This window comes from Solea solea, chromosome 6 (genome assembly GCF_958295425.1).
Source record: "Solea solea chromosome 6, fSolSol10.1, whole genome shotgun sequence".
NCBI lineage: Eukaryota > Metazoa > Chordata > Actinopteri > Pleuronectiformes > Soleidae > Solea > Solea solea.
In genome coordinates this window covers 24,846,151-24,863,525 of record NC_081139.1, presented here as the reverse complement: position 1 = coordinate 24,863,525, position 17,375 = coordinate 24,846,151, and the positions used below count along the sequence as shown (strand labels likewise).

General features: G+C 42.9%; 1 protein-coding gene across 2 annotated transcripts; it reads left to right on the top strand.

The window, feature by feature from the left end:
* Nucleotides 1-128: 128 nt before the first annotated feature.
* Nucleotides 129-16,716, top strand: ccdc120b (coiled-coil domain containing 120b). Of its 2 annotated transcripts, XM_058632163.1 has the most exons (11): nucleotides 130-497; nucleotides 7,326-7,434; nucleotides 7,518-7,617; nucleotides 9,549-9,679; nucleotides 11,063-11,164; nucleotides 11,253-11,373; nucleotides 11,487-11,546; nucleotides 11,846-11,999; nucleotides 12,120-12,221; nucleotides 14,285-15,313; nucleotides 15,500-16,716. In XM_058632163.1, exons 3-11 carry the CDS (start codon nucleotides 7,569-7,571, stop codon nucleotides 15,594-15,596), a joined length of 1,845 nt encoding a protein of 614 aa, XP_058488146.1. In that variant the 5' UTR covers nucleotides 130-497; nucleotides 7,326-7,434; nucleotides 7,518-7,568; the 3' UTR covers nucleotides 15,597-16,716. The 2 variants fall into 2 exon arrangements, with proteins under 2 accessions (XP_058488147.1, XP_058488146.1); XM_058632164.1 differs by lacking the exon at nucleotides 12,120-12,221 and having other exon boundaries at nucleotides 129-497.
* The last annotated feature ends 659 nt before the right edge of the window (nucleotides 16,717-17,375 follow it).

Below are 17,375 nucleotides of genomic sequence, written 5' to 3'. Positions count from 1 at the left end.
TGTTTTCAAGATGTGTGAAGTGTGCATTTATTTATTTATTTGATTATATGTTGTTGTGGTGTGTGTGTGGGGGGGGGGGGTAGAGCCCCTTAAATCCCTTGAAACGCGTTTGCCTGAATGTTTTAGGTGTGTTCAGTTAGATCAGCGTTCCCTTGTAATTGTCTTGTGCCAAATGTCATTGAGTGTGTTCCTGAATGGGGGGAGGGATTCTGTGATTCTGTGATTCTCTGCTCCTCTGCTGCGCAGCGCTTTTACGCAGCTCGGCGCTCGTAACTCCTGCTGCTGCTGCTGCTGAATTCCAAGCAGGCACGCAGTCATCATGAACCACGGGCTGCTCTCCTCCACCGTCGTCTACCGCACGTTTGGTTTAGGAGAAACCGTGTTCTCTCTCTTCGGATGACTCGGTGCTCTGTTTCCGACGCAGCGATGATTTATCGGGGCTTGGTTTTGCTTCAGAGGAGCGCGGACATCACGGAAGACATCGATTCTACTCTGTGGTGAGCAACAACAAGTCTTTTCCCCTTTGAGAATGAATAGAAATCGTCTGTGAATAAGAGGTCTTTTTTTAATAGTTTTTTATTTTCACCTGAACGTGAGAGCCGTGTTTGTGGCGGTGACAGCAGTGACACACCTGCAGCGACGTGTGGCCTAGAATCAATGAGCTGTGTTCCGTTGCAGAATGGATGCTGCTGCAGAAACACATGCGTTAACTGTGATTGGGAATGGCAGGAGACCGTTAATTCATGTGTGGTTTTCCCTGCGCCTGTTAACGAGAACACGATAATGTGGCAGCGCGTTGGTTACGCAGATCGTGAAACATGAGCACCGGTGAAATCAGCGTCATGATTATTGTTATTATTATTATTGTGTTATTGCAACGTCTCCTTGTGGCTGCTGCTGTTGTGCATAAGAAAAGCATGCGTGAGGTTTGAACAGAATAACAGCAGTTGGTCAGAGCTGCTGCTGCTGCTGCTGCTGGGCCTCATTCATTCCACTATTCTCATATTTTCGTGGAGCAGTTTTAACCCCTGTTATTAACAACTTCCTCAACACAGATGTCTGTCTGGATCTGTGTGTGTGTGTGAGAAACACCACTCTTGTCACATGATTGTCCTCTTTGCTTCTTAGTTTCTCTGACAGTGTTGATTGTTCCTATTTTAGGGTTCATGTATTTACTGGCTGGTGTTCGTGTTCAGTGCTTTCTGTTCACCATTAGGAGCACGGTGCTCCTCATCACACTTTTGGTGTCACAATTCACTCAGGCACTATAATTGAGAATTAATTTCCCACTTGTCATGTCAAGGTGACCCTGCTGCTGCTTTTGTGATGGACTGACATGATTTGAGCATCTGGTTCACTTGTTATTAAATAAAACACACACATTTGCATTTGCACATAAACCCCAAACCACTTTTCATGTGAAAACCAGTGTCTACTGATGTTATTTGTTGATCCAGGTGCAAATCCTCGCAGTTTAATCTATGTAAGTATTCTGATTTTGCCAACTTTTGTCCATGCATGCATCAATGTTTTTCTCTTCTCATCATCTCTTGTCTAATCAGCATGAGGCTCATTGTCCCAGACTATTTTGCCTTTCTCTCTCCACCACCTGAAGCACTGAGGTTTAGTTTAGTTTATTTCACATATAAACAATATAAAAAAACACAGATGATAACACATAAAAATACAAGTGAGGGTGCAGCAGAAACCTGTGAAGGCTTATATGAAAACCACACCTAAAAACATTTGAATACGAAAATACAACAAACCCTAAACCTAACAATATAAAAATAATCAAAATCCTAAAAACAAAAACAAAACAATCAAATACATATGTTTGAATCTAATACAAAACAATCATAGTGTAGGGCAAATACAACACAAAAAGTCAAAACAAAACAAAAATAGTAAAAATCATGAAAACAAATATAAAACATAATACATATGTTTAAATCTATTACGAAACAATCTGGGCATAGGGCATATATGAACCTGATAAACAAACAAATCAGGTACAAAAATTAGATAATTAGATATAAACCTGATTTATTAAAGACAGAACCATTGAAATGACGGTGTTGCTTTGGGTCACAGACATGCTAGTAGTTCGTTTTTCAGTGTTAACGTCACAACGGCATATTTAAATTATGGCTTTTTGCTACTTCTACTTTTACTTTTTCTGCAACAAGATGGTCCACCCCCTTTTTTGCTGGCCCTGCTCCTAAAAAACATTTGTGCATACACCGCTGCTCTGAACTCCCTCCAAAATCAACAAAGCAGATTACAGCCACAGTGGAACATGAAAATAAGTCTTCCACATACAGAAATCCCTCCAGGTGTTAACGGAGCAATGGGAAAAATATAGTTCTAATCCCTTCAGATGTTGTGGCCACATTCCTTTCTTTATTACTATGTCTGACCTCACCTTAGCAGAATCCAGGTGGATATCATAGCAGTCACCAAGACTGCTTTGTTTCACTTGTGTCAGTGTGAAGGCTAGTGAGGTGGAATGTTGAGCCATAAGATCGCTCAGTCTGGACTTAGCTCCTCCGCTGTGTGCTGATGAGTATTTTATTGACACAGAATGTACCTGAAGAGATGGTAGAAGGTGGAGTCACCTGACCTTCCATAAGCCTTCTACACTTCCTCTGGTGGGGTTGGTCAGTTGGAGGTCGTTCAGTGCTAAAGTCTCTTTGCTGAATCAGCTGGAAGATGGTGGATAGATGTGCCGGGGGAGGCCAAAACAAACAGAGACAGGCTAATGGGAGAGTGGAGCATTATGTTTTTGAAATGAGCAGTTAACGCACAAATGTGTTGTTAACAGCTAAGTCGTTGAAAGCATGTAAAGTAATCAAGGTAGTAATACCAGTCTGAAAATAGTGGTATATGGAGCCGTCCCTACTAAAGTTTGCATTGCTTTTGTCTTGTAGAAGAAGGAAGTGAGGTTAAGAGGTCAAATACGTCAGGAGTCACCACTGAAAGTGTCATTGAAGCAGTTGTGACACCAGTCGTAACTGCTCTGGTTACCATGTGTGACTTCACAGCAGCAGCTGTGTCAATGATGTAAGTCAACATAGGCGCTCACGGCCTCACCTGTCCACGTGAGCTGGAAGTGATATTTCAGCTGTTGTGTGCCGCCTGTTGGAACACTGAGCAAACATACTTAGCTTCCGTTGTGAGCATTCACACCAGGGTAGTCCGGGAGACTTCACACCGTCTCTTGTTTTGGTTCACTTTCACACCGCACTTTTGTAAGCAGACCAAACAGACTGGACAATGTCACGCAGTCAAAACAGCTGCTTTAAAACCAGGAAGAGAAAAGGCATTAGGGAAAAAGAAAACCTGGCTCATCCAAGAACCGAAAACAGAAATCCATCCTCTTCAGCTGACTTCACCACAAAAACAAACAATGAAGCAACACCAAATGTATGCAGTCTTGGGGTTTGTGTTTTCGAACCTAATTGTTTTTTCATAAGACGCTTCCCAGTATGAGCAGGAGGAGAGGCAGCGAGCTATCCTCACTTCCTCTCTTTGGTTCACTGATAGTCCGTGTGCCTTTCCCACTGTAAACAAACTGCACCAGCTTTCACTTGCAAGCAAACCGAGATCCATGTTTTCAGGCTGACCAGAGTTCGCTTTTTTGGTCCGCACCAGAGAAGCAGAAACTGAGGTTGGTGCCAAAGGTTTCCTGTAACCCTGGTGCAATAATCGACATATTAATCCATTACGAACATAATTGTTAGTTGCAGCCAGGTGCAAATAAATAAACATATGGGCCCTGAGAGGTGAAAAGCTTGGTTTGTACGAGCTGCAGCATGATGTCTGGCACAAGGATTCACATTTTTACACATCCTAGCAGTGCAGATCCTACTGAAGTGTACTCTATACTGACCATATATGCATCTGAAGCTACTCTTAGGGCATGTGGCTGTCTGTGGAGGTCTGTGCAGTGCCTGGAGTTGCTTGAGTATGAACAAGGCCAAATAATACTTTGAGGGTGAGGGTTCAGGGTATTGTCTCACTGTCATTTGTGAAGCATCTCAAAAGGAAACTTTTCATTAGCCCAGAGAAACAATCTATGTGTAGTTTTATATCCTGATATATGTCTATGTCTTACCGTTTAAGCTTGACAGAAAAATTGATTCAAATATCAAATTATGTAATCGTGATAAGATTCCCCATGTTGCCCAGCCCTAGGGGGGATGTTAATACCAGTGTTGACTGTGGTTAAAGTAGGGCCCATCATTTTACGTCTTGAATATAATGTAAATGCTGGTGCTACCAGCAGGGACTCTTGGACCAGATAAAAGCTGACAGCACAGAGAGTGAACCTGTTTTTCGACGACTGAATGTCCATAAGTTCATCCTCAGTTGTATTGTAGCTTTGATCGTTGATGTATTTTTGCTCAGAAATGACTTCTAAGCTAAAGAAGGAGCAGTGGACACAGTCGGTTTTGGTTTACCTTACAAGAGTAAGCGTTTGGCCTGTGGGACTTGAATATTAAACTCCACGCTGATTTGCATTCATGTAACGATGCTGCACGCAGGAGCAGCTCGCTCTCCTCGCATAGCTCATGTTTATTCAGCACACCCTCTAAATATCTATACTACTAGTGCTTCATGCTATGTCAACATGTGTTTGATAATTGTGTCATAATTGTGTGTCTTCATGTCTTCCCCGAGACTCTGTTTATCCACTTCCTCCTGTCCTGCCTTGTCTTCTGCAGGCTGTGCTCTGGAATGTGAGGCATTTGTTTTACCTGCACTCCAGATGTTTGAGAGGCTCCACGTGAACCAGTGAGACCACAGATGCTTTCAAGTGTGTTATGTGTGTTTCGGGTGGTAGACACTCATTCTTAATTTATGCTCCTGTCATTTGTGACAGCAGTGCTTGAGACATTAGAGGGAGAGTGAAGGAGAAAATGAAGGAGAGAGGAGGGACAGAACTGAAAACTTAATACAAACTAAATAAAACAAGCATTTTTTGTGGTATTTTGTGATAATGTGATAGTATTTCAGTTCTGGCATATTTTGTTCCCGTCGCGTTGTGGCTCACTTTTGTCTTTGCTTTTATTTTGTGTGGTTGCATTTTCTGGGCACTTTTTCATTTCACTGGTGGAAGTTATTTACAGGTACAGCAGCTGTAATTATCTGCTTAATTGTGTTCATTCCAAAACAATTGCTAACAGTTGACCTTAAGTGTAGCTAAGTAGCAAATGTAAAGGCTTTCATGAACTGGTTGGTTTTCACAGTAAAACAAACATGTGTATGTAGTACAATATACAGTTAAACATAGTTTTAAGTGGAGCTCACAGTGGTTGTTATGAACAGCTGTCAATAACACACTGTATGTATACTGACAGGGACAGTAGTTAGCATGTGTGAAAGTGCTGCTCTATGGAGAGTGGTTATGTTAAAGGCATACTTCACTGATTAGCATTTAGCTTTGTATTACTAGAATAGAGGTAGTATTTCTGAAAAATGGTGCTTCCTTCTTTATTTTCTTTGTTACGTGCCCACCAGGGACACTTGTTAGTGTAACTGTTAGCAAAGATGGCGGACACTGTTTACATTCTGGGAATGAGGTCCCGCCGCCCCAAGAGTGAGTGCGGAATTAGCGTCGCAGTTTCAAGCTTCGACCAAGTGTCACTGGTGGGCACGTAACAAAGAAAAGAATGAAGATATTTCTCGACTCAGGGGAAACTGAGGTTGGGAAGCACAATTTTTCAAAAATACTACCCCTATTCTAGTAATACAAAGCTAAATGCTAATTGTTGAAGTATTCCTCTCAAGTGAGACAGAAGTGTATCTTGGCGCTTTTCCACTACTCAGTTCCAGCACAGTGTGACTCTGCACCGTTGTTTTTGCGTTTCTATGAGCGATAGTACCTGGTACCTGCTCTGACGAGGTTCCAAGCGAGCTGAGCCGATACTCTGTGTGATGTCGACAGCCTGCCAGCCGCTGATTGGTCATAGCGTCGGCACTGGATTCTGGAAGATTAATGAGCGCGACGTCCGACACAAGAATCAAACCGAATAACGCCGATTGTATCTCTGCCATAAATAGAAAAAAAAAAAAAAAGTAAATACCTCAGATGTTTTTTAAATGGTGGCTCATTCAATACCGCAAGCTAAGAAAATGATGATGCATCATGAGGCAACAATACTCATTATATCCTTGAATTATGAGAAGTCTAGTTTATAAGATTAACTAAATCAAATATCCAGGGGCCTGAATTTTGTGTAACAGGATTCATGTGATGAGCTTTTGTCTGAGTGGAAATCAGTGTTTATTTTTGTGCTTAAAAGGGCTCCTAAAAGCGTTTTCATGTAGGAGCAAACAGCACAGCAATTACTGGGTCAGTTCTAGGTCAGGAGACAAACTTTATATTTAATGTATGCCCTCACACACACACACATTGAGCCTCATTCTGTATGTTGTGGATGTGGATATCGAGTTTCTACTGGGTTGTATTCTATTGAAGTATTTATAGTCTCATGTTATAATCTAGTTTCATATTCAGTTTATAGCAACAGAATCCTCCACTGGAATCAACCCTAAATATTGCTTTTGTTCCTTTGCGTCTCTTGTTTATTCCCCCATCTTGCATGTGGTTGTGTGGCTCAGGCTCTGAGACCTGTTGTGTTGGTGTTGAGCTGCAGAAACATAAAACTCTGGCTTTAAGGGGCTGTCCACACAAAAACAGGTCTCAGTGAATCTGCTAAAGTTTTTTTTTATCATGTTGGCATTTATCCACATGGCAACAGCATTTTGGGACCCCTGACATGCTATTTTTTTTTTAAAAACTGGTCCCAGAGTGGGAAAGTCTAAAATCACAACCCTTGCATTTTTGTTGTTACTTTGGGAAAACGATGAAATCACAGTCCCACCTCTCACTTATCTTTGTTGTCATCGTCATCCTCTTATGTTTGGAGGTTGTTTGGTCTGTTAACTTTATGATAACTTTAATTTTCTTTCTTCAGTCATCCTGGCTTTCTTCAATGTGTCTCTGTTTCTGTGATTGCATTCATTGCAATGTTGAATAAAGCTTTATTTAAAAAAAAAAAAAGAAGCACATATGCACATGCTCAACGTCTTCTGTTTTCTCCATTTATCTCCATACTTCACTCACCATTCTTGTCCTGTCTTGTTTTTTTTCATTATCTTTGCAGATCAATTGGTTGCTAAGTGTGTCTGTGAGCAATTTTGCATCATTTCACACTGACAGTCAAATAAGGGTTTTACAGAGATTTTAATTGTGTGGAATACTGGAATAGCAGTTGGCAGAGGCATCTATTCATTTCTTCCCTTTTTTCCTGTTTCAGGATTTGTCTCTAGTTACCTGAGCAGAGCCAACTTTGTCCTTCTGATGGCATAACTGAATGAGATGCAACATCTGACTCCAACAACACAGCTCATGGCTGAAAGTACAAGGTGAGGGAGGAAACACACACACAGTTTGTTGATGATGTGTCTCAGTAAGAATTTGACGTTGTTTATTTAAATGTCTTCACCAGGTGAGGGTGTGGTTGAGAGTGTGAGCTGTAAAGTCCCCACAATTACATCACATGGAGGTCAAAGGACATCTGATCACATCAATGGGTCTGGGGGCTCCTGGTGAGTGTCAGAAATTTCACGTTCATGTCTGGACAAGCCTGAAACGGCGTGGCAGTGTTTTTCTAACACTTCAGCAGCAGGGACATATTTTTCCTAAGGGAACAGCCGACTGAAAAATCAGCTGTCTGTGTGAAAACCTGCTGTTATCACAGTTGTCAGTTCACCTGATCAGAACACCAGACCTCATGCTGTTTGAAAGAAGCATAAAAAGACAGTTTTAATGAGCAAATGCCTCAGTTCCATTCAGTGATTTGACCTAGAATATATTTGTAAGTGGAGAAATCCCTTGTTTTTCAACTAATTTTTTGACAAGAAATCTATGACAAAACAAAAATGTTTGGTGGCAGTTGTCATTCATAATGTTTCATTATTGCCTGCTTCTTTTCTTTTATTAGTAACTCCAAAAACTTGTTTTTCTCTTTTCTTTTAGAAGCTCAATATTTTTCAAAATAAAAAGTGACCTTTTTTTATCGATTTTTCTCTCCTTTAAAGGAATAGAACAGAGGTAGTATCCGTTTCCCCTGAGTTGAGGAATATCTTCATTCTTTTCTTTGTTACGTGTCCACCAGTGATACTTGGTCCTGTTAGCATAACTGTTAGCAAAGATGGCGGACACTGTTAACATTCTGGGAATGAGGTCCCGCCCCCGTACAAGTTGGTCTAAAAGGTGCAGAATTAGCATTGCAGTTTCAAGTGTCACTGGTGGGCACGTAACAAAGAAAAAAATTAAGATGTTTCTCAACTCAGGGGAAACTGAGGTTGGGAAGCACAATTTTTCAAAAATATTACCCCTAATCTAGTAATACAAAGCTAAATGCTAATCAGTGAATTCATTTATTCATTATTCATTTAAGTGCGGATGGGTCGGCCATTTTTAGACTCTAGTTTAGTCTAGTTTAGTCATGAGAGCTCACTTCATTATTATTCCCATTTCAATTGTCTACGTGGTGTCATGAGTGATATGGCACTGATAACTGCACAACACTGTGTTTTTCCCACTCTTGCACACCCCGCAGAAAGTCACACTGGGGGCGTGGTTAAATCCCCAAATCCACCTTTGCTTTCGAAGGTCGAGATTGTGACGTCATTGCGCTCAATATTTGATTAACAATCGTGATCGTGACACAGCGCACGTCTTAGTGATCACAGTTAAAGTCAGGACAGTGTGACAGTGAGTGATCCTGTAGGCTGAAGGAAGGAAGCTAAATGGAACTCAGCCATCATTCATTTAATTATGTACAGTATGTGCCTTTCCTTCTGTGACTGTGATGTTTCCACCGGGCTCCACTTGCCTCGGCTCGGCACGGCACGGTTAAGTTGTGTTTCCACTAGCATAATACTATGTACCAGCTACTTTTTTTAGTACCTGCTCTGGCTACGCGTGACGTGGTCAGACTGCCGGCCACTGATTGTTCAGAGAGCCGTCACAGGCAGAGACGCCCGACACAAGAATCAAGCCGAAGTGTAGATCAGTTAAAATATTAACAATCCTAAAAACGTGGGTTAATCTCCAACAATAACCAGGTAAAAAATCTCAATATTTAACAGAGGAGTCTGGTATATTTAACCACGGCACTGCTCATCACGAGTGGCATCACAAACCCTGCTGCTGTATTTCAGTCCAGTGACTGTGTCAGACGGAGTCTGTGCTCCGGTCATGGAGGAACAACTGAACAAATCTTTTTAATTAACTGATTCTAGTGATTTGATTCAGTTACGCTGAGAACAACTGCTTTACAAGTCACTAGTCACTCCTGCACAGCCGTGCAGTGATGACTCCGCCCACGCTGAGTAGGTATATAAATGGGACCATTAATGACTCAAAATTTAAACACCGTTCATGTTGAGTTGAACATGCCAACCTGTGTAATTGTGTGGCTCAAAATATTGATTATTTACATTCTCTGATGATGATGTTGTGTGATGTGTAGATGTTCAAGGCAGCCAGGAGAACAAGCTGCAGGCTGAGAGGATTGCAGTGCTACAGGAAAGGAAACAGGCCCTGGAGACTCTGCTCAGCACCAGAGTGGGAGAGCTGAAACAAGTCTGTCTACAGGAAGCGGTGAGCAGCTCTCCTTACACCACTGAAACACCTGGCATTAGAATGTGTTTGTTGTAGGGCTGTCCATAGATTAAAAACAAATGAACTAATTAATCTCACGCTTTTCTTCTAATGACTAAATGAATGAGTAATCAGACAGTGTGTGTGTCAGGCGCCATTGTTTATATGTCTCTTTCTGCTTAAACACAGAACGATGTGATTTCAAAGAGACTCTGGTCTGTCAAGTGCCAACCAGGTCATGTTAAAATAAAGGCTCAACATGAAGGACTGCCATCCTGTATGCAACAAGAACATGTGTAAACATCACAACCAAAAAATCCACCCGAGGGTTAGGGTTAGCACATGGGTTAGAGTCAGGGCACATATTTGGCAAGAGAGAGAGAAGATCTTTTATTTACTGAAGATTTTTTTGTATAATTTAGTGTTGCTCATAAGTACAAGGGGAGTGCTGGCACTTATTTATTTCTACTTCTTGCACTGGGCAGATTGGATAACAATCCATGCTCGGGTGTATTTACACCTGTACTTACAAGTGGTCAGGCGCTATCTGATTGCAGTCCGATCACAGAACATGCATTTTAATGCCAGGTGACTCAAGTACAGCATCATCACTCGTTGGGTGCATTCACACCAGCCTCATGCGGTGTCTTTACCACCTTAGTACATTATGGTGTGAATGTAGTTTGAGACCAAACCACCAAACTCTGGTCCGCTTGAAAGAGGTGGTCTCCACCTCTGGAGTGGTCTCATTACTGTTGTTAATACTATCCTCACCTTTCACTGGAAGCCAAGTATTAATGTTCTCATCTACATCCACCAGTGAGAAGGGTGAACCAGGAGGATATGCTGAGAGATTGAAATGAGAATGAGACATCCATCCTCCGAGTCCGGCAGGTCCCATCTCTTCCTCCTCTGCAGGCAAACTAGCACATTTAGCAGCATCTTCACCCCATTTATTTGTGGTTCTATCTTTATCTTCTTTTTTTTTACCTGTCCTGTCCAGCAACTTAGGCATGCAGTGTAACTGATGATGGATTGAATGCTCAACATTGTGGCATATGAATGAATATGCAGCTGTTGTCAGTGCATCTAATCATCTGTGATATTCTCTTTTTGCTTTAAATAATGAAGGAATGATAGGCACTGACACATAGTATGCACGGTTTCCCCCTCCCTTGCACCACCACTTTACAAGCTTCAGATTCCACTTGAAAGAGGCTGTGAGATAAAGCAGCAAGCATAAGATATTGGTGATGTAGGTGGTTTTATTACGTAGGTAGCACCCATGTTTTCACTGAGATTGAGTCTCTGTGACCTGAGTGACCCCTGACAGGCATTTAAGAAGGATTTTAGTAATCGGAGGTGAATCAATGTCCTCTACAGGAGCTGACTGGGAAGTTGCCACATGCTTTCCCCCTGGAGACAGGAGTGAAACCACCACTGGTGCAGCGCAGAGCTGGCCTGACGCCCAACACCAAAGCTGAGGTAAGTAAACATGTTTAATATCAGCTGTGCTTACGGAGCAGTTGTGCCGGCTGTGTATACTTACACGATCACCTGTCCCTGGCTGCAGGATGAAGCTGCCCAAAGGAAGCAGATTAAAGCCATCTTCACTAGTGGTCTGTACAGACAAGCGGAATCAGACCGAAATGTCCCAAATAGCAAGAGGACAGTTCATCGGGGCTGTCACACAGGTAATAATACCATATAAACAGTAAATGGATAAAAAAAAAACAAGCTACGTTGTCAGTAATATTTCCTGTGTTTGCAGTTTACACTGATGGCAGATATCATGTTTGTCTTTCAGAGGACACTGTCATATCAGAGAGTACAAGCTCCATGTCAGACTCAACATCCCATGACAATGGTGAGTCAGACATATGCACCTCACTCTGATGTACATCCATATATTTAGAAGAGGCAACCAGTGAAAATAGCAGCAAATATTTGATAGTTACTTTTCTGTATACACACAAAGAGAGAGAAATAAAAGTGAGGGTCTTTTTTACTTCATGTGTGAAGACATTAATCCAGAACTTGTAGTTGCGTCTCATTTGCACAACCATAACACATTCATCAGGCTGTGCCTGCAAAGACAGTGATCGTTTGTCATCCATGGTTGTGCTTTATTCAAAGACTATTCCTTTGTTTTTCTTCTCCCAAAAGAGTCGTCTCCCAGCGTGGCTGCTGATCAGCGCTCTCTGTCTCAGCCTCGGCTCACTGTGGGCAGCCCTGACCACAGAATCAGCAGGAAACTGTCTCCAGTAGAGATTTACTATGAGATGAGGACGCGCCGAAACTCCGTCACAAGCTCTGTTAGGTACTTTGTGCAGTGTGAGAGTGTACATACTGTATTCTTATGAATCATGCTAATAATCATTTTTATATATGAGTGACAGATCAGTTATGCATCCGTGTTCTCTTGTGTTGCGTCTCGCAGCCCAACTCACTCTTTGCCAAGAAGTGTATCCAATGTTGAAGGTAGAAGTGTTCCAGCGACTCCTCTGTTGGCGCGAACTGCTCCAATCAGCGTTCATGTCAGGTGAATGTGGCGGTGTTTTTGAATAAGCTGGTGTAATACATCACTCCCATCAAGGGCTCAAATTCATCATTTAATAATCTTACATCCTAAAACAATTTTAAAAAAGGTTTTTTGTGATGGTTGACAGTTTTTTCCATATAATGTAGAATAATAGACTATATAATAATAGTACATATGCGCAACTTACGTTACGACTACACCTCCAGTCTCAGTTTCATGATGTCATGGATGATAAAGTTCTTAAAAGTCAAAATTAAAGTACATCCAGTTATAATGATGTTGATATATTTAATGTTCATTGTGACTGAGCTTGTGTGTTATGGCGTGTTTCCAGTTCGGTTTGGTGTTTTGACTGAGAACAGTACCTTTACTTGGTAGCTGGGGTGTACGCTGTGCACGATGGTCACGTAGTGTTTGTACTGCTGCGCCGCCAACGATCATTAAACTCGACACAGTAAACAACAAGGCAATCAGAGATGGCAGACTTCACCCCATTCATGCAACAGGCCTCTGGCGCCTTCTGTTGTATAGTATCATAATATCATAGTGGCAAGTGCAAGCAAGTGCGGAAGACAGACAGACACACACACACAGAGCCTCCAAAAACAATACCCACTCATCCAGCAGCTCTTTTTTCTGCTGGGTTTGTGGCTAGGTTTTTCCTCAACAAAACGTCAAGCTTTGTATGAGAATTAGGGCTGCAAATCGGTGAAGTATTCCTTTAAGTGGGCCGTGCAAGGCAGCTGTTCAAATGGAAGTAGTTCCATGGCTGCAACCACCTTTATTTTTCCTTGATTTTCCATTTGTTTGCAACATCCAAACAATGGTTAGCACATGCCTCAGCATAGTGTCACTCGATGTTTTACTCAGTCAGTGCAAACGACTGCAAAGTCCAGTCTTTATCAAGGAAATGCACTGTGACGCCCAAGTAGTTGTGGTTGTTGACAGAAGTCCAGAAGTCCTGTGAGAGTCCTCCGTTGCTCGAGCATCCTCATACAGAGTGTGTATTCTTGACACGATGGTTCCTCTCGAGGGTAGATTATAAGAGGAACGCCAATGACTTTGTTCAGCCCTTCATCCTCTACTGCACATGTGTCAAACTGGTGGCCCTGGGTCCACATGTGGCCCTCCAATCAATTACATGCGGCCCCCCGTTCCGCCCACCACTGTGCGAGGTGATGGAATAGAGACAGAATATAAGACTAAATGTATGTATGCCAGCAATATTTTTATAATAGTAATAAGACATTCGGTTGTAATCATTGCTTTATTAAATGTATTACACTCAACATGAAATTACATATATTTAAGCTGTTTTAATCACAATTATCCTCGTCATTATTTGCTAATTTTTCAATTTAATTCTCCGTTTTTTTCATAAATATTTTTTTATTGTGAATCAGTTTATATCAAAACAAGCACTTTTACTTTGCAGTTCTGTCTAATATCATAATGAATATCTTATATTGCCCACCAGCTACTAAATAGTTTTTTCCACTTTTTTTCCTCTATGTCGGCCCCCACTTGACCAGACTAGATGCTCATTGGCCCCCAGGTCTTTGACACACTTGCTCTACTGGGTCAGTCGCCACCAGACGTAAACAAACAACGTTAACTGTGTTCATTTTAATGTGTTTACGTTGACAGCACTAATGAGAATACATTGCGGGCGTTGAAGAAACACAGGTCGCAAGGGAGTGGCACTTTTCTGTCGCTCAATCAGCTGACCGTTTCATCATGATGAATCATGAAACAGCCTCTGTCACAGTTGATATCCTTGCAGAAATCTAAGGCCGTTGGTCAAAGTTGAAGTGAATGGGCAAAAATGCAGGGTTGTGCAATGGTTATGGTAATTTGTTAGTGTAGTTGCATGATGGGGGAGAGTGAATGACCGCAGGTGGAATCAAACCCAGGTTGCCTTTACTAAAAAAAAACAAAAAAACAGCCCTAACAACTGGGCTACACGGCACACTGAAATTGAGCCACTTTTAAGTTATCTCTTGTAAACACAGTTACACGGTTTTGTAACCTCTCCTAATATGACCAGTTGCTCTCATCTGTAGGTCAGATGCATCGGGGGGCAACGGGTTGAAGCAGTGGTCTGGCAGCCTGGATGTGCCGTATATGATTCCACTGGCCCAGGACGGCTCGTCCTCTGACCGCCGAAGCTGCCCATACAGCTCCCGGGCCAGACGCAGTAACAGCTCAGAGGCCCTGCTGGACAGATCAAACCTCCCTGATGATCAGGCACCCAGGAACGGGATGCCCCCCAGAGGAGGGCCCTTCAAGAGCTCAGAGACACTCACTGATGGAAAACTGCGACACATTAATCTGGGCAGCCCTGAGAGACATGTGGACAGCTATGCAGAACAGGCCAAAATCCGTCTCTCCATGGGTGGCAGAGGTGCAGGTGCAGGTTACAATGAGCTATTAATGGACTATATCTGGGGAAAACACCAGAATTTGCAAGTGCAGCAGCAACTGTACCAGTCTACAGGCAGGAGCTGGCAGGACATGTCTTCTCCTCGCTCCTCCACAGTGGCTCCTCAGGCAAATGGATTTTCTCATTCCCAGGTGCATCTACCTAGCGCTGCACCTCCGTATAGCCCCATGGTGCTGCGAGGGTCCCAGGCCGAACTGCGCAGAGTCAAAGTCACCAGAACCAAATCTTGTGGACCTTTTATACCTTTGCAGCAACAACTCCAGGATGCAATCCTATTTTCAGCATATGAGTCTCCCCTTCCTGCCTCTGGCACCACATCCTCCATCCCCAACCTGCACCCTTACCAGACTGAGGTGTCTGGCCCCTCCTTCAGTCACAGACCCCCACAGTTTTCTCTCCCAACCCCAGAGGACTCGACTAGAAGTCTGCATAAAGCCCTAGCCCTGGAGGGGCTGAGGGACTGGTACCTGAGGAATGCCCTTGGTTATCCACCTGCCGTCTCAAAGGGCCACGATGCAGGGATCTCTCGCCTCTCACACCCTCACCCATTGGTGCATCAGGCCCAATCTGTTCAAGGTGAAGCAGCCAACCTCAAGAGGCCTCAGATGCCCCAGTCAGCCAGCTTCCACGGACTCCCATTGCATGGAAGGTCAGTACTTTTTATGTTTTTACTTTGTAAGAGTACATTTTCAGAACAAGTCTGGTGATTTGGTGTCGACACCCTTCCCTGAGCCAGAGAATCTCTCTCTCTTCTTAACATGACTCATATTTATACAAAGTCACTGCATGTCTCTGGGTTGGAAGGCTGTGTTCATTTGTGTTGCCTTCCTAACAGGTCGATGGAGTTCTCTCTCTATCAGGAGACTCTTCTTCCACAGATGCAAGAGGTGACCCCAAAGGAACCCAGTGCAGACCCCGGCACCCTCGTGTGATGCAGCAGAACACACACACACACACACACACAACACTAGCTTAACTCACTAAGGCCCTTTTCACGCCTGGTATTAACATCTGTCCTCCGTGATCCCATCACACGTGGACAGTGCTAAATACAACTGTTCACACTTAGTGTTCTGATGCATCTCCTGTGACCATGTGAGGTCTTACCTGGCTTCCCCATACTGTCAAATACACATTGACATGGCTTATTCTGATTGTTAGGACTCAACAGTTAAGAAAAAAATAATCTAATTGCAATTTATTATTTACCATTGTTGTGATTTTGATTTAATGTGTGACATTGTTTTATTTTTATTTTAAAGTTGATCTTATCTTGTGTGTTAATCAACAGTTTGAGCGTCATCGGTGCCTCAGTCAATGCTGCATCCTCCTTCCACCACCACGTTCTCATACAGCCCTGTCGGTCTCGACCCTGTCATCTTTTAGTGAATTTTCTGTAAGAAATAGAAATAAATATTGTGTAATTCATACATTACACACACACTCATATTCCCTCAGGCACAAAAACACTCATTACCAGTGTAATGTGATCAGGCCGTGTGGTAGCATTGGCAGCAGGGCCGGCTCTGCAGAGTACCTGCTGCAGCACAGCATCCTTTTTTTTCTTTTTTAAGTCGAAATAGTTCCACACAACCGATGTATTGTTCCTCTTTGACACTAAAGTGTCTGTGATGCCAGGTGCTGTTGAGCCTGAGGTCACTGTACAACACGTCGCCTCCTCCCTCCTCCTTTAACCACCTGCTCTGCCCACGTTTGCAAGTGTAATCGCAGCCTCTGCGGTTACAAATGGCGTGTTTCCACCGAATCTACTCGCCTCGCCACGGTTAAGTTACGCTTCCACTAGCATAGTACCTGGTACCAGGTACTTTTTTTAGTACCTGCTCCGGCGAGATTCCCTGCCGCTGTATTTCAGTCCAGTGACTGTCAGACGGAGTCTTTGCTCCGGAGACGTCCGACACAAGAATCAAGCCAAAAAATGCTGAACTGTAGATCAGTTAAAAAGACTTAACAATCCTAAAAATGTGGGTTAATCTCCAACAATTACCAGGGAATTTTTGTAGTGGAGATGCAACCTAAACTGTGCTGTGCCGTGCCGAGGCGAGGCGAGCTGGGACCATAGTGGAAAAGGGCCAAAAGTCTTTTTTTTATCATAATAATTGCAAGTGTGATTACTCTTTCAGCCCTACTGACTGTACAGAGGTGTGTGTCTGTGCAAGTGCTAGAGAGAGAGAGAGACAATACTCCTCTGGTAAATCAAAGCTATATTTGAGCTACTGTGACATGAAATAAGTTTTAGCCATCAGAGAAAATAAATATGGTAGTGGTCAGTGTCAATATTGTGGTGTTGGCTGCAAATAAATCAATGTATGGGAAACTGCAGCAGGTCAGAGGACATCAGCTGAGGAGGCGGTCTCTAAGCTGTCTTTTAGTCAAACCACCTCCAAATGATTTGTTTGTGATCAGATCTGAGGCCACATTCAGGATGGATTCAGAGGTGTTCAGACACCTGAACATGATTGGATCACTCAGGATGGACGTTAATACCAGGTGTGAATGGGGTTATAGTTACACACTTCCACAGATAAATGGATACAATGTGACCTCTACTACGCAAAGCAAAACATGGCAAGTAGCTGTACTGTGTGAAAAAGCCTTGGCAAGTTTCCTGTGTTGATTCTACCAGCATGAAAATCCAAACCCAATGCACACGTGGACGTGCACTGGTGTTGACTTGGAGATTATCTACCAAC